The sequence below is a fragment of the Coregonus clupeaformis genome, chromosome 11 (genome assembly GCF_020615455.1).
Source record: "Coregonus clupeaformis isolate EN_2021a chromosome 11, ASM2061545v1, whole genome shotgun sequence".
Taxonomy (NCBI): Eukaryota; Metazoa; Chordata; class Actinopteri; order Salmoniformes; family Salmonidae; genus Coregonus; species Coregonus clupeaformis.
Genome location: NC_059202.1, coordinates 35,051,888 through 35,076,599, shown reverse-complemented (window position 1 = coordinate 35,076,599; position 24,712 = coordinate 35,051,888). Strand labels below are relative to the sequence as shown.

The 24,712-nt window shown below is 40.3% G+C and overlaps 1 protein-coding gene across 3 annotated transcripts; it reads left to right on the top strand.

Moving 5' to 3' along the window:
• Positions 1–2,137: 2,137 nt before the first annotated feature.
• dazap1 (DAZ associated protein 1) lies at positions 2,138–20,387 on the top strand. Of its 3 annotated transcripts, none has more exons than XM_041890385.2 (13): positions 2,138–2,274; positions 3,556–3,596; positions 4,189–4,355; positions 4,882–4,947; positions 5,415–5,522; positions 5,834–5,882; positions 9,106–9,188; positions 13,826–13,973; positions 14,238–14,267; positions 14,835–14,987; positions 15,562–15,729; positions 17,947–18,039; positions 19,528–20,387. In XM_041890385.2, exons 1-13 carry the CDS (start codon positions 2,243–2,245, stop codon positions 19,698–19,700), a joined length of 1,311 nt encoding a protein of 436 aa, XP_041746319.1. In that variant the 5' UTR covers positions 2,138–2,242; the 3' UTR covers positions 19,701–20,387. The 3 variants fall into 3 exon arrangements, with proteins under 3 accessions (XP_041746319.1, XP_041746320.1, XP_041746318.1); XM_041890384.2 differs by having other exon boundaries at positions 2,141–2,274; positions 5,418–5,522; XM_041890386.2 differs by lacking the exon at positions 17,947–18,039 and having other exon boundaries at positions 2,140–2,274.
• Positions 20,388–24,712: the final 4,325 nt, after the last annotated feature.

Sequence of the window (24,712 nt, the reverse complement as noted above, 5' to 3'; positions counted from 1 at the left end):
AAAGGAACACCTACGTGAGAATGCTATTCATTGACTACAGCTCAGCGTTCAACACCATAGTGCCCTCAAAGCTCATCACTAAGCTAAGGACCCTGGGACTAAACACCTCCCTCTGCAACTGGATCCTGGACTTCCTGACTGGCCACCCTCAGGTGGTAAGGGTAGGTAACAACACATCTGCCACGCTGATCCTCAACACGGGGGCCCCTCAGGGGTGCGTGCTCAGTCCCCTCCTGTACTCCCTGTTCACCCATGACTGCATGGCCAGGCACGACTCCAACACCATCATTAAAAGTTTGCCGACGACACAACAGTGGTAGGCCTGATCACCGACAACGATGAGACAGCCTATAGGGAGGAGGTCAGAGACCTGGCCGTGTGGTGCCAGGACAACAACCTCTCCCTCAACGTGATGAAGACAAGGAGATAATTGTGGACTACAGGAAAGAAAAGAGGACTGAGCACACCCCCATTCTCATCGACAGGGCTGTAGTGGAACAGGTTGAGAGCTTCAAGTTCCTTGGTGTCCACATCACCAACAAACTATCATGGTCCAAACACACCAAGACAGTCGTGAAGAGGGTACGACAAAGCCTATTCCCCCTCTGGAGACTGAAAAGATTTGGCATGGGTCCTCAGATCCTCAAAAAGTTATACAGCTGCACCATCGAGAGCACCCTGACTGGTTGCATCACCGCCTGGTATGGCAACTGCTCGGCCTCCGACCGCAAGGCACTACAGAGGGTAGTGCGTATGGCCCAGTACATCACTGGGACCAAGCTTCCTGCCATCCAGGACCTCTGTACCAGGCGGTGTCAGAGGAAGGCCCTAAAAATTGTCAAAGACTCCAGCCACTCTAGTCATAGACTGTTCTCTCTGCTACCGCACGGCAAGCGGTACCGGAGCGCCAAGTCTAGGTCCAAAAGGCTTCTTAACAGCTTCTACCTCCAAGCCATAAGACTCCTGAACAGCTAATCATGGCTACTCTGACTATTTGCATAGTCACTAGAACTCTACCCACATGTGCATATTACCTCAATTACCTCGACTAACCTGTGCCCCGCACATTGACTCTTTACCGGTACCCACATAGCCTCCCTACTGTTATTTTATTTTACTGCTGCTCTTTGTATTTTTTACTTAATTTTTACTTAAAACTGCATTGTTGGTTAAGGGCTTGTAAGTAAGCATTTCACTGTAAGGTCTACACAGTGGTGTAAAGTACTTAAGTAAAAATTATTTAAAGTACTACTTAAGTAGTTTTTTGGGGTATCTGTACTTTACTTTACTATTTATATTTTTGACAAGTTTTACTTTTATTTCACTACATTCCTAAAGAAAATAATGTACTTTTTACTCCATACATTTTCCCTGACAACCAAAAGTACTCGTTACATTTTGAATGATTAGCTATTCTCGCACTTATCAAGAGAACACCCCTGGTCATCCCTTATGCCTCTGATCTGACGGACTCATTAAACACACATGGTTTGTTTGTAAATTATGTCTGAGCGTTGGAGTGGGCCCCTTGCTAAAAAACAAGAAACTGGTGCAGTCTGGTTTTCTTAATGTAAGGAATTTGAAAATATTTATACTTTCACTTTTGATACTTAAGTATATTTTAGCAATTACATTAATTTTTTATACTAAAGTACATTTAAAACCAAATACTTTTAGACTTTTACTCAAGTAGTGTTTTACTGGGTGACTTTCACTTTTACTTGAGTCATTTTCTATTAAGGTATCTTTAAGTATGACAATTGGGTACTTTTTCCACCACTGGGTCTACACCTGTTGTATTCGGCGCATGTGGCAAATAATAATATGAAAAATATAATTTGATTTGATTTGACCTACTTGAACAAAATATACCAGGCTGCTTATTTTGTGCAGGCTAGTAGGCTTACAAAGTCACCCATCCTATCTCCTTGGTCCATGGTCAAGGGCATGCACTCAGGCTATGTGCCTGTGCGGGGCAGTATTCTTTTATTTTCTGATCTAATTTGTAAGTGAAGAGACTACATCTTGAATTTCAACTACATATCCCAGAACGTTTTTTTTTTACCCGTTGCAGGTGGCGGGGTGGAAAACATGTCGTCATTGCGCAGATTCAGTTTGAACGAAAAGCGGAGTGACCTTCCTCTGGTATCAGTACAGTAGCTACAGTAGAGGGGCGGTAGTAGCTACTGAAGCAATAAACCGAACCGGTGACAGCACACCAGTTCCCTGCACTAGCCTAGAAATGAACAGCAACTTAGCCGGAGATGAAGTTGGGTAAGATGTGATCTCCATCTAATTAATGACAATTAGTTAAATAGCTATATACATTTTAACTTTAATTATAACTGTGGTAGATCTCACCCGCATCACCACTTTTACTCAGCTAGCTACAGTAGTTAGAGTTTTGTTAAGTACTGGTAGCTAGCTAACGTTAGCTAGATAGTAAGCGAACGTTATTTGACTTTAGCCTAGCTACTACTAGCTAATAATTTGGAAACGCATGACATTGGTTTAGGTAACTATTGTAAAAGTAATGTTTAAATTGTGTCATTTAATAATTAATTGAAATACTCAACTATTTAGCTAACTAGAAACTGAAACGAGTCAGCGGCTACAAAGTTAGCGGCTAACTATCAAGCTACTGTATTTAGCTAACGTTAGCTATTGTGTGGAAAAAATCAGGGGTCGAAGCTTTGCTATCTTCATGTTCACGTTAGTTGTAGCCAATGTAATTTATTTTGAGTGTGATGGTACAAGTTTGATTGAAGTTGACATAACAGACTTCCCCAAAAAACATTAGACCCAACTAGCTAGCTAGCTAACGTCTTCAATTGTAGCTGGTTGCTGGCGCGAGTTTTATTGCGCTGTTTCTCACTCTTGATGAACTGAAATAGAGGACTCTTTCAGGACATTTAGCGGGCATTAGATTGAGAGGATTTGGATAATGTTGGTTTGATCTATCTAAATTATCCATACGAAATTATAGTTGAGACTATGGTATCTTGCCTAGTTTTGACTGTCGTCATACAGCTGATAAGAGTAATTCATGTCAAATATGTAGCTAGTTAACGTTAGTTAGCCTAGATAGCTGTGTAGTTAGTTAACGCTATTTCAAGCTCCAGGGATCATGTATTTTAGCTAGCTAGCTAACGCCTCTCTTGCATGGCTTATCTTAGCCTGCCCTGGATAAGTCGCAGGAGGAATAAAAAAATTTGACCTGAAGTGTTGTCGGGGCTAAACAAGTCACCCTCAATATTCCAGCCTTTTAATAGAAAGTATCTAGGGTTCATAGCTATGCATAATGAGCCACGTTTAGGACTAACATTAGGACGTTTTGTGTTGATACGCATCATCAGCTGCTTACAGAAACACACCCGCTCAAATACAACTCAAGCTATTGTAAGGTAACATTAAAATTATAGCTATGTGGCACAGTCACTTAACTAACAGTCACATTCTAACGCCTCAAAACCATTTGAGAATGGTTTATTGTGTCCAAAGAATGATGGACTATCAAGTGTCCTCAAAGGACTACTTTATTTTTTCGTTTTATAGAAAACTGTTTGTGGGTGGCTTGGACTGGAGTACAACACAGGGTGAGTCAGCTGTCTACTTACCAACCTGTCAATATTAGGTGTATTGCAATGCACATAGTGTTGTGCTTGAACTTGAAGGTGTCTGCATGGAAATGTTGTTCTGGAGTACAAAAGGGTTGCATGTTATCGTGTATTTTAGTTAAAGCACACATGCAAGCTTTTCTCATAATTGCTCAGACCTAGTAGCTTTGTCTGTAGCCACAGGCATTCAGAGCCCATCTCTGTATCATGCTTGATTAGACAGTGTGTGTCTTTGCTCCACGCTCTTCACTCTGACAGTGTTTTCTGAAGTTATGAGCAGTAGCCACAGTACTATGTATTTCTGTGCATTCGTCTTTGGGATTACCTTGGGGCTTTCAATGAAAAGCAATTCTACAATTCAATGTGATTGATATGACTCTTAATTGTTGAAACCTCTATGCCCTGCCTCTGAAGATGCATGCATGTAATGTAAATGTATTATTCATGCTTTGCATCCAGTGAACTTTTAAACACATTACCCATAATGTCAGGACACTAGGCTATGTATATATCCCTGAAGGATTCTGTAACGGGATCGTCCGACTAATGTCAATGTCCTCTTTTCTATCAGAAACTTTGAGAAACTATTTCTCGCAGTATGGGGAAGTAGTTGATTGTGTCATCATGAAGGACAAAACCACAAATCAGTCGCGGGGCTTTGGTTTTGTCAAATTCAAAGACCCCAACTGTGTCCGGACTGTACTGGAGACCAAACCCCATAATCTCGATGGCAGAAATGTGAGTATGTGAAATATGTGTCTTTCCAATGATGCCTTTTGTAAAGTGTGAGATGAGGAATAAGCACTGCATGGGAATGTGGACTTTTTTTCAGTAAAGTATTACACAGCGATAATGATAGTCTGTGCAAGAGCAAGTAATAGTGAACCCATAGCACACACTGGGATCTTCAGAAAACAAAAGACTGGCTCTCTGAAGGACATCCCTGGACTGTTCTGATGAGCTATATGTAAAGCAGACTGATTGTTTGCCAAACAAATTAAACTAACATGTAACAGATAATTAACTGCAGAGAGTGCGTTTTCTATGCAGCAATATGAACATGACCATTTTGCGATAATGAAGGTTATTTTCTTGCAGTTAAACTGTGATTTATTGTAAAGTGAATTGTATTGCACATAATTAATTTATTCCATTTGTATGTGGCCTTATTGAGTAGGCTAATTCACCAGATAAATTGGAGGGAACATTTGAAGGTGCTTTTTCATTGAAGGCTGAGATGTACAATTTCATCCTTTGCCTTCAGATTGACCCCAAGCCATGTACTCCCAGAGGAATGCAACCAGAAAAAGTACGAACTAAGGACGGCTGGGTAAGGAGCGTATTTCATTTCGTAGAGGCTACATACTGTATGTCCTCTACAGAAATAGGGCACCAAGCCTGGGTAGAATGGAATGAATTGTATCCTTTTTGTCCTTTGATAAGCTTGGGTCCTATCTGCCTCTAGAAATCGCATCTGTCACACTGAGGCTTATTGCTGTTAACATGACTTCTGCTAAGGAGCTTAAAATGTAATTTTTCCAAGTAATTGTTAGGCTAAGTGATTCTGTAAAAATGAATTACTCTGCGATCCTGAAATAGCTTGTCTCAGTAACGCTGAAACGAAGGCACTAGTGCACCCTGATCTGTGTGGACTAGTGTTTGCATCGACGTGACATTTGTACCCCAGGGCAGAAGGAGAGAGAAGCTAATTTCTTCTCGACTGGCTAGATGATGGCGAATTGCCACGTCTTCAGTGTGATTCTCAATCTGGCTTTGAGATCCCATTCTTTGTTTCAGAAGGGCAGCAAAGCTGACAGCAATAAATCAAAGAAGATATTTGTCGGTGGAATCCCCCATAACTGTGGTGAACCTGAACTCCGGGACTATTTCAATAGATTTGGAGTGGTGAGTCCTGTTAAGATGGTGTATACTGTATTGTATAGCTTTTTATATATATTTTTTATACCTAAAACATTTACCAGGATCCAATATAGGAACTGCTTATTGGAAGACCACATGAAAAATAGATTTTTCTGTTAAAATGCCATTAATATGGGGATACAGAATGTGTCAGTGTCCCAACCATAGAGATCCTATTAAATTAGTATTCTAATTCCTAATTCTATGTTTCCAACTGAGAGATGCATGCTATGGCAATACTAGTGGTTCTTATCTGAATCCTAATGCAGCCCATGTTCTCCTTTGTTTAATCCAAGGTCACAGAGGTGGTAATGATCTATGACGCGGAGAAACAGAGGCCCCGAGGTAAAAGCTGATCCCGTTTTTCTCTTCCATACCTCCCATCTCTAAATCTCATGACAAACTATTCTGACCCAAATAGGATAAGACATTCATTCCCCCCTCCCCCCACCCACCCTCAATTCTAACTAGAGCCCCTGTCTTGTGGTGGAACATCTTTTTCATCGTTCATTCACAAGCTTTTTAATGGATACCACTCTTAATCACTGAACTTTCCCCATGCAGACCTGTTTACATGGTGAGAAAGTTGAATGACATCTGCATTAATTTCAGACATCTTCCCTTGACTTTGTGTGACAGAATCAGCTTCTGATGCATAAAGGCTGCATTTACACAGGTAGCCTAATTCTGATCTTTTGCCCAATTATTGGCAAAAGAGCCGATCTGATTGGTCAAAAGACCAAAGGTGGAAAGAATATAAGAATTGGGCTGCCTTTGTAGACGCAGCCCTTAGACGTTTTAGTTCAATTAGGAACATGTTAACATGCTATAGTAATACATGTAGTTTGAAATAAGCTTATTGAGAAGAAGGTTATTGTTTTTAGTTGTATTATTCAGGATGCATGAATAGATTTTGGGTCTAATTTCAAACTTTCACCATTCTTTGACAAAAGTGCTAACATTCCTCGTTTAGTTTGACTTAAATTTTGAAATAGCAGAGCTTCACCAGTGTAGTGATAGAAAATTAGGACAGTTACCAGATGGGGTTTCGCGAAACTACCTCTGTAACTTCCTTCATACTGGACACAGAGACATAACATTTTTATCCACGAGTTCATCTGACTCTGGGAAGTAGATTTAGGGTCTCATTGCCAAAATCCCAAAGTACTTTTAATCAGGGGTGTTAAACTCATTCCATGGAGGGCAGAGTGTCTGCAGGTTTTTAGTTTTTCCTTTCAATTAAGAGAGACAACCAGGTGAGGGGAGTTCTTTATTAATTAGTGACCTTAATTTCAATATCAATCAAGTACAAGGGTGGAGCGAAAACCCGCAGACACTCGGCCCTCCGTGGAATGAGTTTGACACGTGCTTTAAGTGGAAGTCCTTACTCAGTTCCATCTGTTAAATTAGTTGACAGTTAGAATGACAAGACAAGCATGGGTTGATGTAGATTAGGCTGGTCAGTTTTCTCAGAACGGTTTAAATATACATTAGTTTGGTCTGTTTGCTCAGAGCTGTTTCTTTTGCACTTGTCCTACATAGCCATGATGCAGTGGTCATGAATGACTCCCATGATTTATTCCCCCTCTTCTCCTTCAGTATCCATTGATCTCTTTGGGGAGAACAAACAGAATAGTTTGTCATCTGAATTTACACGATGATACACAGCAATAATCAAGGATAATATCCAGACTATTCTTATACTAAAATACTTTAAAAAATCCGGCATTGAACTAAGTTTTTTTTCAGTTTAATTTAGACATGTCTGATATATATAAAAAATGATGAAGTGTTTTCCCGTATGTAGAAAGTTAAGTATTTTTGTAAGTAAGCCCTTTCTATTTTTCTTTTTCTCTCCTCCTTCTTGTGAATGGTTTTAATGTGATTAATGGTGTCTCTTAAGATTTGTCTTTTCTCCTTTAGGTTATTGTGTACTGAGTGGTATCACAGAGGTACAGGCCAGATGTAAAATCCCCAAATGGAATGTGCAGGCTGTCAATTTGGGGTGTATACAAAGTTTAGAATCATCATGGTTATGAACTGAGTTTTGCTGCGCTGAGCAGGACCTTGGATTTTTTACACTTTTTTTGGCGAAAAATTGTCTAGGAATGTTTGCGGCTTTCAGTTTGCAGCAAATGTTCAACTTGAATGTTACCAATATGTCTCTAAATGCTTGAAAATGCTTAAACTAAGTTTTGAATCTAGATTAAGGACAGGTCATCGATGGATGGTATTTATAGTTGTAGATCAGGCGGCTTGGGAATGCTTGACATGATATTAGAGGTTTCAAAATCTATTTTGTCTCAAAGGACATTGAATTGGAATCAGGTTAGGCCCCTCAGTGGATATGTTCTCACAACCCAATTCTGCCACTGGTAGAAATGTATGAACAATAAACTGGTTCAGTGCAGTGTGCTATTGCTACTGCATACTCTGAAAAGTTTTTTAGAGCCTTGGATGTGAAATCACCATAGACCTTATCAGAACCAGGACATTTGCCAATGTTTGGCTTCTAAATGTACAGTTGAATCAAAGATGGTATGGCTATGCTAAATTACAGTGCTGTATATCCATAGGTTCAGCTAGAGTTCTTTTTATATCATGCAGGGACTGTAGTCATTGGGCTTAAAGAGTGTGAGAATAACCTACCAGAGGATTCACCGTCAATCGTTTATCAATCGTTTTGTTAATTTACTACTTCATTTCAGTGTTTTTGTTTTATACAGAAAGTGTTGAATCCTTACACAGTGGGGTTTTTCTCAGTGTTTTGATGGAACTTTGTTTATCCCCCATGTAAACTCTTGACAGCATCATTAGTTGTTACTTACACATTCGGAAGACAAAATGGCCTATATCTTTGTGTTGCTGTTGTAAGTAATATTGTAATTTTCCATTTAGGCTTATCCTGGCTGACTCAAAACATAAAACCAAATTTGGGAATGCTTGGAGAAATCTTTAGACATTGTACAGTTTCTGTTTCTCCATGTTTTGTTATGCATTAACATTGGATGCTGCCAGATTGTGCTGCACAGAAATATACCACGGGGCAGATCAAGGTGGGGTTTGGATGAAACGGCATGAAGTCACATCAATACAACTGGTCAAATTGGAATCCAATATAGAAATGAATGCTTCGAGACCACTCAATTGTATCTTGAAATCTATAGTTTTTATATTCCTCAGTAGTTCCACTGACTGCACTGGATATAAATATATTACAATTGTATATAAATTACATTTTCAATCCCCTATATAATACATTAATGCAGTACAAGCAAATTTTACTTAAATTGACTTTGATATGTTAGAAGTATTTGTAACTATTTTTTTTAAACACTGCCTAGAGTTAGCATGGAGAGGATTGGTGCAAAGTTTATCTTGGATGATAAAAGTGCCTCAGCCCCCAATCTTCAACTTGTGTATTGCTGCAAGTCAGCGATATCATCCGAACCCCAGGAGCCTCCAGCTCAATCTTGATGGATCCCTGTCTTGCTGACCCCAATACTGTTCTTCATCTTGTGTTGTCACAACACCCTGCTACCTTGATTCACTCTTGGTCGTTGGCTAGGTTTTGGATTTATTACTTTCGAGGCCGAACAATCAGTGGACCAGGCTGTCAACATGCATTTTCACGACATCATGGGCAAAAAAGTGTGTAGTTGTAGTTTTATTTTACCCTCAAGATTAAACAGAGGCTTGGGCGACGGGAAGCATTGCTTGGCGCTGTTACCTTTGGAGTTACAGCTCTTATTTCCAGGGGCCACCAATGAGGTTGGTTGCTCTTTCATGAAGGCCTAAAGCTCCTGTAAATTTAATATTTTAATAACATGGCTGAAGATTACTGAAATGTGGTACTCCAAAGATTTTCCTAAAAGATCAGGGCACAATTCTTTTTCTGAACCGCAACATTTCAATGGCCTGGTTGGCCTTGTACATGTTGCAAAAAATACTTGGTCTCCCCTCTGAAATATTAGGTACAACTCCTGTAGTCGCCCAAGGCTTTGTTTATTTTGACCTCTCCTTTAGGTTGTAAAAGGTATTCCATATCGTACTTCAAATACAACACTTACTCTGGCGTTGGCGATTCAAGTGCCCAGTTTTGGAGCATATAATGCTAGATAAGCAGGGGTGAAAGTAGATTTTATTTCTTCCCGGTATGGGATCTCATATGTTTGCACGCGATTACGTGGGCCTGATCATAGAATTACATATAGAATCCCTATTAATTTAATTGGAGCTTTGTGGGCCCAGTAGTAAAGATTTGTCATGTATTACCTTTTCATGTGGCATAAACAACCAGTCATGATGTTTTCCATCTGATTGTCAAATGCATGCTAGCTGTTCCTGTAGACTTCCAGTCATTGTGCTAACGCTAGTTAGCGTTGGCTCGCAAAACTACCTCTACCTTCATACCGGACGCAGATACAGTGGGATCCAAAATATATTGTAACAATTGTTTTATACTAATCGTTGCTCAGAGAAAGATTTTGTTTAACAATATTTTTTTCTCAAAAAGGTAGGTGTAAAAATTGACACCCCTGTTTTCAATACCATTCAATACTTCACCTTCCGAGGATAACGCCACTGAGCCTTTTTCTAAAATGTTTTATGAGTTGGAGAACACATTGGCAGGGCTCTCCAACATACAGAATCCTTCCAGATCCTTGATGTTCTTCGTCTGCGCTTATGGACTGCCCTCTTCAATTCAAACCACAGGTTTTCATTATGTTTCAAGTCCGGAGACTGAGATGGCTATTGCAAAATTGTGTGGATTTTGATGTGTGCTTTGAGTTATTGTCTTGCTGGAGATCCACTTGCGGCCAGGTATTTGGCTAAAATGTCCTGGTCCTCGGTAAAGTTCATGATGCCGTTGACCTTAACAAGGGCTCCAGGACTTATTTAAACAAAATATCCCCATGACATCAAAGATCCACCACCATATTTAAAGTAGGTATGGGATTCATTTCTGCTCACGCCAAACCCACCACTGGTGTGCCTGGCCAAAGAGCTCCATTTTCATGTCATCCAACAAATTAGTTTGCTAACGGCATTGGCACTTGGTGGAGGATCTTTGATGTTATGGGGCTATTTTACTTCCACTGGTCCTGGGGCCCTTGTTAAGGTCAAAGGCATCATGAACTTTACCCAGTACCAGGACATTTTATCCCAAAACCTGAATGCCTCTGGCAGGAGGCTGAAACTTGTCCGCAAGTGGATCTTCCGGCAAGACAATAACCCCAAGCACACATCAAAATTCACGAAGAAATTGTTAATTGGCCACAAAATCAACATTTTGCAATGGCCATCTCAGTCTTGAAACCCATTGAAAACATGTGGTTTGAATTAAAGAGGGCAGACCATAAGGGCAGACGAAGGATATCAAGGATCTGGAAGGATTCTGTATGGAGGAATGGTCTAAGATCCCGCCCAATGTGTTCTCCAACTCATAAAACATTTTAGAAAAAGGCTCTGTGCTGTTATCCTCGGCAGGTGAGGTATTGAAAACATGGGTGTCAAATATTTTGACCGCTACCTTTTTGTGAGAAAAAAATTATTACTTGTTAAACCAAATCTATTTCTCTGAGCAATTGTATTAGTATAAAATAATATAATTTCCTCAGTATTTGAATTATTTTTATAATCATTTGTGCTCATCTGTATCAAGGGTGTCAATCATTTCAGACCCCACTGTACATAAAAATAATATCCACGAGTTCATCAGACTCCGGTGAAGAAGATGACAAAGGGCCACATTGCCAAAATTCCAAACTATCCCTTTAAAACACCAGAAAGTGTAATGACATTTGGCGATTGTCATTATGCCTACACTTTACATTTGACATTTTAGTCATTTAGCAGACGCTCTTATCCAGAGCGACTTACAGTTAGTGAGTGCATACATTTTCATACTGGCCCCCCGTGGGAAACGAACCCACAACCCTGGCGTTGCAAGCGCCATGCTCTACCAACTGAGCTTCTGGGGACTTGTAGCCTGAATTGATGTGTGTACTGCTGTCCGCGCGTGTCAGTCTCGGCCAGTCATCTCTGCCTTGGAAAAATGTCAGTGTTCTCGTCGAACCACCACATTTTGGATCGTAGACCTGTATACTACCCATTTTCAAGTCCAATCCCTAATTTGTCATCCGGCTGACATGCGGTCATGATAATGTTGTAAAAGCCTACAGTTTTCTTGACATTTTGTTTTAATTATTGTGATAGGCTCATGTTTTACCGGTACGGTGTAAGTCCACTTTCTTTTGCCGGGACGTCGTACCGGACCGTACCGGCTTTCTTTCACCCCTGGAGATAAGCGTTTAGCTTGAAACGCTGTATTTTACCACAAAGAAATCACCTAAAGGATTGGTCTTGTTCAGTTCTTTTTTTCTTTTTTGATTATTTTGTTGGCAGGTCACTTACCTTTTGAACTATTTGATATATTTCCTATTCAACTTGTTAAAAAGTTAAACAACCTCAATTAAGTGACCTCAGTTTAAGAATCTCCATACTGTGTCGATCAAGTCTGAGAACCAAAATTGGTGGGTCTTTTTCAAGGGCTAGTTGGGACCTATCTATCTACACCCTCTTTGAAGGATAGTTGAAGCTGTTTGCCCGTATTCGTTCACCATTTTCTCCCAATGGAGATTTCTTAGCTCATTTGGTGCCTGAAGCCACAGTTCTGTGATACCAGCAGAGTTTTTTTTAATGCCCAGTCATTAATGATTTATAGTTTTAACAAAATACTTTAGCTTAGCTACTTCTGAGACATCCTCTCTTATAGCAATAATTATCTTGACAAAATACATAATAAAACATTTGGGAAAATGTGCATTCAATAGTCCGATCCCCCCCTAAACGAGGACATGTAACGTTTTAGTCTTTTATTGAAAGAGAACATTAATTGTCCACATGGACATTTGACTTATTTACCCATTTTTCATAGTTTAACCCTTTCTGACCTCGTTAAATGTACGAACTAAATCCATGTCTGTTCATAATTGATGTATGAGACCCTACCTACATTCTGCTATACTCTTACCGACTCTCCTTGACTTTGTCCTAATTTCCAGCAGGAATCAGGGCTCGACTTGAGATATTGTTCTTGAGTTGACATTACCTTGGGCTGGGACTTAGGGGAATAGAAGTTACAAAATTAGAAAGTGGAGCACATCAAACTGTGGGACAAATCCCAGTTCCGCTGTTGGGGAGTGTACAGAGGTCATGGTATCCATCACTCCAGCTGCGATGCCCGCGGGAGAGGACCCAGGTAGCTGCGCTATAGGCGGGGGGCCACAAACATGCTTGTAATTAGGTCGACAGAGAAGGAAGAGGGGAGCCAAAGAAAGTAGCACCACCTTAAAGCAGGGGAAGAATTGTGATTCGTTTTCCTCATGCAAGGTGACCCCAATAACTCAACCTCGATAGAGCCTAGTCTATTTCTATCTAGTCCCCCCCTAGTTTTAAACCCATTTTTCGCTCTGGTAAACTGCTGGTATCTCTGTGGCTGGCTAGCTACAGCAAGTGACGCTAATATTTTTTTAGGGCAGATAATGGCTGGTAGCCTCACAAGCCATCTGGTATGTTAAAAAGAACAGGCTTTTCAACCTTATTGAATGTTAGACCAGTCCAATACCAAGTGCTTCTATTCTGTGTGAGATGAGCAAATCAGATGGGTATTAGTCAATTAAGCACCATTGCAATTTTCTCCATTATCTGACACAGTATGAAGATTCATTTCTAAATTGACTTATGACTGTCCATTTCTATTGTCTGCATGTTTTACCTCTTATTCTGATAGATATGATACACATTTCTTTCTACATCCATTTCCCTCTGAAATTCTACTACAAGTAAAACATAACAGATTCTTTAAGCGTTAGCCCGGGAAAGGTAAGTCTTGACCTTCCATTAGATGTTTTTATAAAAATGAAAGGGCATAAAAACAGGAAATAGGTATTCTATGTTTCTCAGGTAGACCGGTTGTACTGCAGTTTTAATGAAATTTTTAGCACTATTTAAATCGATTGCTATTTTATGCTCTATTCAAAATTATTAATCCAAAAATGAAGTAATACCTTATTGTGACTGAAATACTTGAGAAACATATTGTTAAGCAACTATTTATCTGTATTAGGCAGCAGTGTATTGGCTCAGATAAGATGTAAAACTGAAACCCTCTCAAGCTGATATGTTAAAGATAAATATTAGTAATGGGTGAGTTTAGATAAGGAAGGGATTTTGGAGATAAATTACTGGTCTTGCAATGTGTGCCCTCCTTGTCCTTTGTTCAGGTGGAAGTGAAAAAGGCCGAACCTCGGGACAGCAACGCTCCTGGCCAGCTTGGACCTAACCAATGGGGACCCAGAGGCATCCTGAGTGCAGCCAATGGTTGGTCGGCACAGCCTGCCCAGGGCTGGCAGCAGAGTTATGGGCCTCCGGGTGAGTGGGAGACCAGCCAGGCACAGCTCGATCTCTCAGACCAGGAACATTACATTATATTATACCTAGGAGAAAGCATTGGAAACTGTTAAAATGTCTGATGCCTTCTGTTATAACATTAACTTTGTATATCTTGGTCAGCACTGAAATGTTACTTTGAGGAACGGTCAACGTACTGACAACAGTACTGTAGTTACCAATTACATATTGCAGGATTGGTTTTGTGGCAGCATAAATAAACTGTCAACTATTTTCTCTTTGAAGGAGTTTGGGTGTCTACAGGCCAGCCCTTGGGTATGTTTTATCCTTGAATCACTTGAATGTTTCAGACATCTCACTAACTTGCTTTTTTAAATAGTAAATTGTCTTGTGACAGTTAACTTATCAAGAAAGTATTGTGACATAGACATTGCCTTGCACTTTGTATTATCCATATTGACCAATTAGGTATTGTCTGTTAAGCACCAGTGTTAACATGGTGTCAGCTGTAATGGCTGAGGTCACTCTGATCATTTCCCTCTCAAGACAGATAATGGGCTTGATTCTTACCTCCCTTCACCCTCGCTGGTCATGTATCATACAACCAACCCCCAAACAATCCCAGCGGTGTTCCAGTTTCATAGCTCAAGCAAGTGCTATTGTAGCTTTAATGCTAGAGTTCTAGAATGCACCACATTCATATACAAGTTGCATTTTTGTTATATTTGACACGGTTCTCCCCATGTTGAAAATATTGTCTAATATGCAGTGTCTACTGACAGTGGGTTTCAACTAAGGTATATCCGAGACTGAACATGTAGCAATACACCTGTCATCATGTATTAAAGTATATACGTATCTGTTGTGTTCTGTCTGTCTCAGGTGGGTACGGACCCCCTTTATCTGCGGGTCGTGGAGCTCCCGCCCAGCCCCCCTCACCGTTCAACGCATTCCTCGTCACAGCAACCCCGGCAGGGGGTTTTGGGGCACCTCAGGCCTATGCTCAGCAGGGATACAGCACACCACCTCAGTTTGGTCAGTAGCTACGCTGTATTGTTGTCATTTAAAAAAACTTGTTTCCATTCATGTCAATTATTTTGTTTTCATATCGTCAATATTGTGATTAACAATATTATTATGGCCCAAAATATGACTGCAGTGTTTTGCATTATTAAGAACGTCTACACACATTTACAAATGCCTCTTCCTTAAGAAACTCTGAAATGTCAGCCCAAGTTTCAAATGCAGGCATTGATAAAAGTCGGCTAAAACAGAAAATCTGGGAAATCAGCTTTGTCTTGAAGAAATGAATAGCAGGTCTACAGCACTAGCAGTGCTGTAACACCAACAGTAACACATGGTTCTGAAATATATTTTAATGTCGTCTTCACAAGAACGTTAAGTCTTCACAATATATTATTTTATATCGCCAATATATGATCATATCCTAATATCGCCCAACCCTACTGCCTAGTGTTGCAGCTTCTACTACAATAATCAAATGTTTTATGATTATTTTGATTATAATAACCTATATGAGACATTAACATTTATCGTTCACAGTTCAGAATGTGCAACATAAGGACTCTTTCATCTGGCACTGGTTTAGGGTACAGTTTTGGCACGCCTCATGGTGACCAGTATGCACCACAAGGAGTGCCGCCCCCGCCCACGACTCCGGGAACAGGGCCGCTAGGGTTTGCTCCAGCCAGCACACCTACTCAGGACATGAGCAAAGCACCCACGGGACAGCCGGACTTCCCTTACAGCCAGTATGGTAAGTAAAGCCTCCATGCAGTCCTCAGCCCCACCCTCTACCCTACTGTTATTATGGCCTATACTGGATGGATCCATTTTGTTGGATGCTTTATTGGGTCAAACAACCCCTCCCTAGCCAAAGCTCATTACAACCCTCAAACAAGCAGGACCTTCCCCTTTGGTACCATTTAGCTTTAATGGCATCACATGCATACACACGCTTGCATACATACCCTCCAGGCTTGGCCTTGGAGGTGCTATAGAAGTCCCACCATACCCAGGACTCTTCAGTGTCAACTTTTTCAGCATTTTTCCAGGTAGGGCTGCGGAATGATATGGATGGGTAACCCATGGTAGGTTTGAATTAGATAATCCTGCCTCTCAATGTTGTTTTCGAGAGGAGTTTGAATGCACACCAAACTGCAGATAAACCAAGGTAGATATTTTACTGGCAAAGGTGACAGGCAGTTTGGCCAACTGTTCCCTTTTTGTTACTGACTTGGTTGGCTTTTCTCTCCTGGCATGACCTCTATGGTGTCAATGGATCTTGCATGTTTTTTTTCTCCTGAGCGTAATTGGACTGAAACCAATATTTTCCTACAAACAAATTACAGCTGTTCTGAGAAGACTCAATGCAATGCATCAGTATGCAATGTATCAGGAGTTTTCCAATTACTCTCCAATTATACTTATTGTACCAAGTTGACTACAAATAAATCCAGCATTGTCATCAATTGCGGGGCTTTTGCATAAGGTCTCTCACTCTTTAAACCAAATGCATTGGTAAATCCTTTCTTTTTGGAAGGTTAATTTATGTAGCCTAGTTAGTTCATTCTGTCTGCCCCCTCATTTCCCACTGGCATTTATCCTTAGTAAACTAAATACAATGGGGAGACACAGACTTAGATACAATGTTTTGTTAATAGGTCTTAGAAGTGTTTAGCTCTTCAAGACAGTATACACTCAGTGGCCAGTTTATTAGGTACATGGGTCAGACCCATCTTTACCTCCAGAACAGCCCATATTCTTTTGGGCATGGATTCTACAAGGTGTGGCGTTCAAACGTTGCTCAATTGGTATCAAGGGACCTAACGTGTGCCAGGAAAACATTCCCCACACCATTACACCACCGCCACCAGTCTGTACCATTGACACCAGGCAGGATGGGGCCATGGACTCATGCTGCTTACGCCAAATCCTGACTGCCATCAGCATGGCGCATCAGGAACCGGGATCCGTCGGACCAGGATATGTTTTTCCACTCCTCAATTGTCCGGTTTTGGTGATTGTGTGCACACTGGAGCAGCTTCTTCTTGTTTTTAGCTGATAGGAGTGGATCCCGGTGTGGTCGTCTGCCGCAATAGCCCATCCGTGACAAAGACCGACGAGTTGTGTGTTCCGAGATGCCGTTCTGCACACCACTGTTGTACTGCACAGTTATTTGCCTGTTTGTGACCCACCTGTTAGCTTGCATGATTCTTGCCATTCTCCTTCGACCTCTCATCAAGGAGTTGTTTTCGCCCACAGGACTGCTGCTGACTGGATGTTTTTTTGTTTGTCGCACCATTCTCAGTAAACCCTAGACACTGTCGTGCGTGAAAAGCCCAGGGGGGGGCGGCCGCTTCTGAGATACTGCCACCGGCTCACCTGACACCGATGATCATACCACGCTCAAAGTCGCTTAGGTCACTCGTTTTGCCCAGTCTAACGTTCAATCGAACAGTAACTGAATGCCTCGATTCCTGTCTGCTTTATATAGCAAGCCACAGCCACGTGACTCACTGTCTGTAGGAGCTAACCATTTTTGTGAATGGGGTGATGTACCTAATAAATTGGTCACTGTGTATATCTATATTCTACCATAATTTCTATTTGACTATATAAATTGTATATTTCCCTGTAACTGTCAGGTGTGAGATTCCCATCTTGTTCAGTGTTTCATGCTTGTGCTTTGCCTACCCATCCTGCTCTTAACCATTAGCGTCAGCCGCCTGATTTTAGAATCATTTAGTACGATAACCATAGCCACAGGCAGCAAAGTGCATTAGCAAGTAGAAACCTTTGTTTCTAATTCCAGATGGCTGTGCACTGATTTAGCAGGAGTCTCAGAGCAGTCAGTAGCGTAATAGGTGTTAACTTAAGCCAAGCCCCAGTGGCAGGTCTAAGAAGGGGACAATGTTAAAGTAAAGTAGACTATCTGGGTTCAGTCAACCTAGTCTCCTCGTCTCCCTGATAGGCTTGGGTAACTACCCTCAGGACCCCTCTTCCTACGGACCAACGCGTCCTTCTCACAGTAATGGTCAGGATGTGCAGGGAGGAAATAGTGCAGGTAGGTGTGAGCATCGTCTTTTCCAACCACCAAAAGTACAGTTCAGTACATGGTCATATAACTGCAACTTCGTTGTTCCCTTGCATTATTTTCCCCTGTATGTACTTTGGTATGTTTGTGCATACAAAGTACATACTCCTAGACCAGTGGTATTCACACTTTTTCAATGGGGACCCCATTCTTTCCCCAATAATTTCTCACGAACCCACCCCCAAATCTAATGACACAGCCTTAAAATTGGTAAATTCCTATTTTTACATCAACAAATAACCTTAAATTCATTGCATTTTAATCTCTTATGAAAATAAACCAATAAATACATTTACTCAGTGAAATGTTATTCTTCTAATTCTTTCTCAAAAACGTTTGTATATTGTCCCATACAATAATCTGTACTCATTCATTTTTTGTTACCCATCTACCCCGACTTCGAATACCACTGTTCTAGAATATACTAAAATACAGCTACATTATTCAATGACTTGAGGTTATGAGATCTTTTTGAATGTCCATATCTCAAGGTATGAATAGTCTTAACAGGGTTACACGTCTCATTTCCTGTAGTAGCTGTAGTTTATTATACCAACAACACCTGCGTCCTCAGTTGGTCCACTCTCTCTGCATTGCTTTGCTGGTTAAAGGGGGATGATGTAATTGGCTAAATGTGTTCATGGTATACTGTGTTCAACTAGTTTTTGTTTTGTTTTGTTTTTTTGCTCTGTTATTCAATGTGATGGCAGTCAATTCACTTGTTGTTTTTCCATATGCCATCTCCTTATGACAGCTAAAATAATGATAATCTAAGGGACGTTTGCATGAAGAAAAAATCACTTCTATCTGGTGAACGTATACCCAATTTCTATTAGATTTCTGTGGTCATGTTAGCCCTCTGCTCATTGCTCTTCTTAATTATTTATTCTAGCCTTGGAGCACTTTGAGCACCTCGTGGGAAAGTTTGCTTGTATTCTTCTACCATTTCTATTGTTTCATTTCTTTTTTTGTTACTCTGTACTGTCCGACATGAGTTGGAACTGTTCAGACTTGTCTTCACTGAATGTCTATGCAGTTCCCTGCTTCTCCGACTACAGTGGATTGCAGGGAGATGGTGCCATCCAGTGTCTATGAAAAAAAAACAACTGATAACTGATTTAAGTATTTGTTATACTGTTTTCCTTTTGTTGATGCCTTTAACAAGAGTTCAGATTACATCTTTGAATCCTCTAAATTATCAATCAATTGATTTACACTGGAAGTGCTCATTCCTAATTGGCTAACCAAACTCTGAATGGAAGTTCATGTAGGCTCACAATAAGGAATACAATATTTAACATGAACATTAAAAAGCCCTGAAACTATGATCACTGTATTTATTTTAGGTAAAATAAGGGACTTTCACTTAGCTGGTTGGAATCGGTTTGTTAAAAAGCACCATCTACAATCCTGATAATGAACTTCGCTTCCCTGTTCTCCACCTACCCACCCTCACAGGTTATGGTCAGGACCTGAGTGGGTTTGGCCATACTTTCGCAGACCCCAGCCAGCAGACTGCCTCTTACGGGGCACCAACAGCACAACCGGCAGCGGGACCCCAGCCTACAGCAGCCGCTTTTGCTCGAGTACAGAATCACAACGTAACGGGCTTCCATCCATACCGGCGCTGAGCATCTCCAACCGCCACAGCGCTCAGTTCTAAAGTCAGGGAAATGTGTTCTGGTGATAAGCAAAACTGGATTCTAGATTGATGTTTTTTGGAACACAGATACACACTATTTGAGAAAAAGTGAACTCATAAAACCAGGGATTCCAATTACTTCTGTTACAATGTCACTTGATGTAAAAGTTGATGTAAGACTTTTGCATAACCTTCCTTTTCAAATGTTGAAATGAAAGAACCTTTGTTTCTCCCCCCCATGTTTTATAGTAGGACTTAACTACTTTGCAATAGGTTTTGATTTTCTGGTCAAACAATAGCACAGAGAATGGAACATTAATAATAAATAAAATAAAATATATTAGGGATATGTATATTTATGCTGGATACAGAAATGAAAACAGGGTCTCAAGTTTCCTCAGCTTTAAATTCTAGGGAAAATGTTTTTATTTTTCATTTGGAGGATTTTGTTTACTTTCTGAGCCTTTATTTTAAAGTTTGTTTAAAATGGAAAATATGAATATATATTATACACAAACTGTGCAATTTTTTAAGACAATTTTGTACTAAAAATGTACACTTTGCTTGTTTTTTATTTAAAGATGTAGACTTCCCTCAGGTGGCTGTTTGGGTGCATTTTGCACTTATGCAAAAAGAAAGGAAAACTTATTTCAAATAAAAGATATCCTGCATCTTGGCCATCAATGCTTCAACTTAAGTGTCACTAAATAAGTTTGAGTATAACTACTAGATATTGTTTAAGACTACTGTATTCTTGCACCAACTCAGTGGCCTTGTGGTTAGTGTCTCCGCCCTGACATTGGAAGGTTGTGAGTTTGATCCCCGGCTGAGTCATACCAAAGACTGTAAAAATGGGACCTGATGCATCTCTGCTTGGCACTTAGGCTCCTGCCCTATGAGTGTAGTACAGGTACAGAAGGGCATGAGTAAGTAGCCTTGGCTTAAGACTCATGCAAGGCTACTTACTCATGCACTACCGTACCTGTACTACACTGAATTACTAAAATTGTATATTTTTTTTAGATAAAGACTGCTTATTGTTAAAGTTGTACAAATTACTTAACTCTCATTTTATCCTAAAACCTTACAATGTGATGCATTTAAACTGCTTAGTCCTCTGTGGAAGTGAATGATTTGGACAGACAATCATCAGTAGATGGTGTACTAGTGCTAAAAATGATCATCATACATCATAGTATCAGCATTTACTGTATGTTGTTTGGTATAAGCTTGGATTGAATACCATGTTGCTTACACCTATCCAATTATTTTGTATTTACATGAATCATCAAGGTGGGGGGGATTGTGTTGTTTCTGGACAGGGCCACAGTCTCTGGGCAAAAACATCCATGGTAATTTTCAAGGGTTAAATACAGTGGAATTATAATCATGGACCAGGATTCCCTTACTATATCAACAAAAACCTGAATATTTTGTCAAACCCAAACAGGTCAGACCCCCTAGATTATGAAGAAATACATTTGCGTACATATAAACACTGAACATGTCAATGGTTTTCTTTCCCAAGGCAATGCCAATAGGCTTTAGCTCAGCAGGCTAACAATTCTGCATTGTGCAGACAACACATTTTCAAACCCAGTTGGTCTCACATGCCTACACCATGGAATAGACATTGTGAAAGATTATTTAGCACATTATCATTAGCCTACCTACATTATCATGGCACAACTTTTGGGTGACTTTTTTTCTCTAAGATATTCAAAGGGCAGTTTTTCCAAGGGTGCTTCAGTTCCAGCTTTGGAATTTTTGGTTTGGTTGTAAAATCTATACTGAAAAATATAAATGCAACAATTTCAAAGATTTTACGGAATTACAGTTCATGTAAGGAAATCAGTCAATTGAAATAAATGAATTAGGCCCTAATATATGGATTTCACATGACTGGGAATACAGATATGCATCTGTTGGTCACAGCTACCTTAAAAAGCCTGTGGAATGTTGTCCCACTTTTATTCAATGTGTGTGCGAAGTTGCTGGATATTGGCGGGAACTGGAACATGCTGTTGTACACGTCGATCCAGAGCATCCCAAACATGCTCAATGGGTGACATGTCTGTTGAGTATGCAGGCCGTGGAAGAACTGGGACATTTCAGCTTCCAGGAATGGTGTACAGATCCTTGCGACATGGGGCCGTGCATTATCATGCTGAAACATGAGGTGATGGCGGCGGATGAATGGCACAACAGTAGGCCTCAGGATCTTGTCACGGTATCTCTGTGCATTCAAATTGCCATTGTTCATTGTCCGTAGCTTATGCCTGCCCATACCATAACCCCACCGCCACTATGAGGCACTGTTCACAACGCAAACCACTCGCCCATATGACGCCATACACGTCTGCAGTTGTGAGGCCGGTTGGACGTGCTGACAAATTCTCTAAGACGACGTTGGAGGCGGCTTATGGTAGAGAAATTAACATTAAATTCTCTGGCAACAGTTCTGGTGGACATTCCTGCAGTCAGCATGGCAATTGCACGCACCCTCAACACTTGAGACATCTGTGGCATTATGTGACGAAACTGCACATTTTACAGTGGTCTTTTATTGTTCCCAGCACAAGGTGCACCTGTGTAATGATCATGCTGTTTAATCAACTTCTTGATATGCCACACCTGTCAGGTGGATGGATTATCTTGGCAAAGGAGAAATGCTCACTACAGGGATGTAAACAAATTTGTGCACAATATTTGAGAGAGAAATATGCATTTTGTTCATGTGGAAAATTTCTGGGATCTTTTATTTCAGCTCATGAAACATAGGACCAACACTTTACATGTTGTGTTTATATTTTTGTTCAGTGTATATAATATTATCAAAGATGGTGGTTAAATTAATATGCGCAAGTTTCAAGGGGTCAGAAGTCTTTGTGTTGTGATTATGTATGGCCAGATAGTTGGTAACAAGAGCTAGGTTTCCATCCAATTGGCGAAAGATTTTCATGCGAATATTCTAAAATCTGCATAAAGAAAAATTCGATTTTTCCCACCAGTGATGTGTTTCCACCAAACTGATTTGTTGCTGATAGAAATCAGTGCTTGATGACATAGTGTACCCAAAATGTTCAATTTGTTTCCATCTCATTTTCAACTCTACCGATAGTTTTGTCACAAACCCGGTTGTGTTAAATAGCAAATGTGCCAACTCTGGTTTTACGTGCGCTCTAGCCAACAGCTCGCAGATAAAGTGCAGGTAGGCTAGTCTACATGATCATCTTATTATGGATAAGAGCGAGAATATTTTTTATTTGTCAAAAAGCAATCAAGCATCCATCACCATGTCACCAGAATAAGACCCTCGATATGTATTGGAAATGAGCATCAAACTCATCACCACCCCAATTTATATAATCTGCAGCCTAATAAACTGCATGGTTTCCAGAGTCGCAGTGGGAGGACCACACACCATACCATCACGTGACTCCAAGTTTACCTCAATATGATGGTTATTATATCAATATTTGCGCATAAAGGCGTTTCCACCACCATTTCTCACATAATTAATTACCGACACAAAAAGAACCCACCATGTCGAAAGAACAAATTATCTGTCGGCATTTATAACATTTTACCGAAACTTCCTGTTTCAATCACCGCTGTCATTATTATTTTTTTTATTTTTTTTTAACTGGATGGAAACGTGGTTAATGACAAGAAGCTACCATGTGCGGAATCGTAGGTGGATCGTTTTAGCTAGTTAGGGGTTCAAGCAGCGAAGCTGGTGAAACCCTATTGTTTTTGTTCTGGTTCATTCTTTATATTATTCCTCTGTAAGGCCAAAATTCACATGCACATTTTCGTGAGATGGTAAGACACAGGAGGGTGCAACCTGGCATGATGATAAAGGGCCAAAGGCCACACCCTCCCATGCAATACCATGACAATTGGCCACATGGTGGCGCTATAACAAGCGATTGAAAATGCAAACTTTGAAAGGTCATGCTCCTCACCCTGTGTGACCTAGTCATGAAATGTGTTACATACTGTAGGTCCATCTCCTCACAAGGAACAAATTTGCCTCAAGAACCCATAAGATCCGCTATGAAGGATTTTCCAACATTTAGAATTTTGTGAAAAACAGTTGAAACGCTACTCCTTTGCCACCGAATGACCGATCTTCACGAAACTTGATATATGACATCTATGGACCAAAATCTGTAAACACACTGTAATCCAGGAAAGTATGTCAAACAACATGACCAATAAACATTCACGTGGGCGCGGTCTGTCGCATATACTGTAAATCAGTCACGGATATTCGTATTGTAACGAAATTTGGTACACATGTTCCAAACACCTTAAAGACTCAACATATGCAAGCACATTCATATCGACCACACGGTGGGCACATTTTTATATCTCTTGATCTGTTTGACTCAGAGTGATGAAATTTGTCACAAATGCTCAAGGATGTGAGCTAACCTGTAAAATATGGTTGAGTTTGGCCACATTGTGACGCTGTTGGACAGGAAAAAACTCATTCAAACTCATTGGTTCATAGCAGCCATATTGTTTCAGCTAGAGTCTTGGACAATAGTGTGTTTAAAGATGTTCATCCATAGATGCTATATACCAAATTTGGTGCCGATCGGTCAAGCGATTCTGGAGAAGACGTTTAAAGTAGTCAACATTGAAAATGGTCCAAAATACATCAAAGGCATATTATTTTGCAGGGTCAGTTTGATTTTGAGTTCTGATGTATCTTTTGGATGTTGAGTTCTGATATTTGGCAAGTGTGGTAAACAGTACAGAAGTAGCTCATCCTAGGGCAATATGTTCAATTTGTCAGTTTTAATTATTATTAGGTTCAAATTCCTGTGAGATAATAAGGCGCTAGGAGGATACGCTCTGGATAAGAGCGTCTGCTAAATGACTAAAATGTAAATGTAATACACATTTGCATGATGGTAAATGGCCATGGACCACACCGTCTCATGCAATGTCATGCCAATTGGCCACATGGTGGCACTATAACAAACAATT

What these genes read in the sequence shown, in the direction of transcription:
- dazap1 (XM_041890385.2), top strand. Translation starts at nt 2,243, where the DNA reads ATGAACAGCAACTTAGCCGGAGATGAAGTTGG. An exon ending in ATTTCAATAGATTTGGAGTG is followed by an intron (nt 5,523 to 5,833) that starts GTGAGTCCTGTT and finishes GTTTAATCCAAG; the next exon opens with GTCACAGAGGTGGTAATGAT. An exon ending in GTCTACAGGCCAGCCCTTGG is followed by an intron (nt 14,268 to 14,834) that starts GTATGTTTTATC and finishes TGTCTGTCTCAG; the next exon opens with GTGGGTACGGACCCCCTTTA.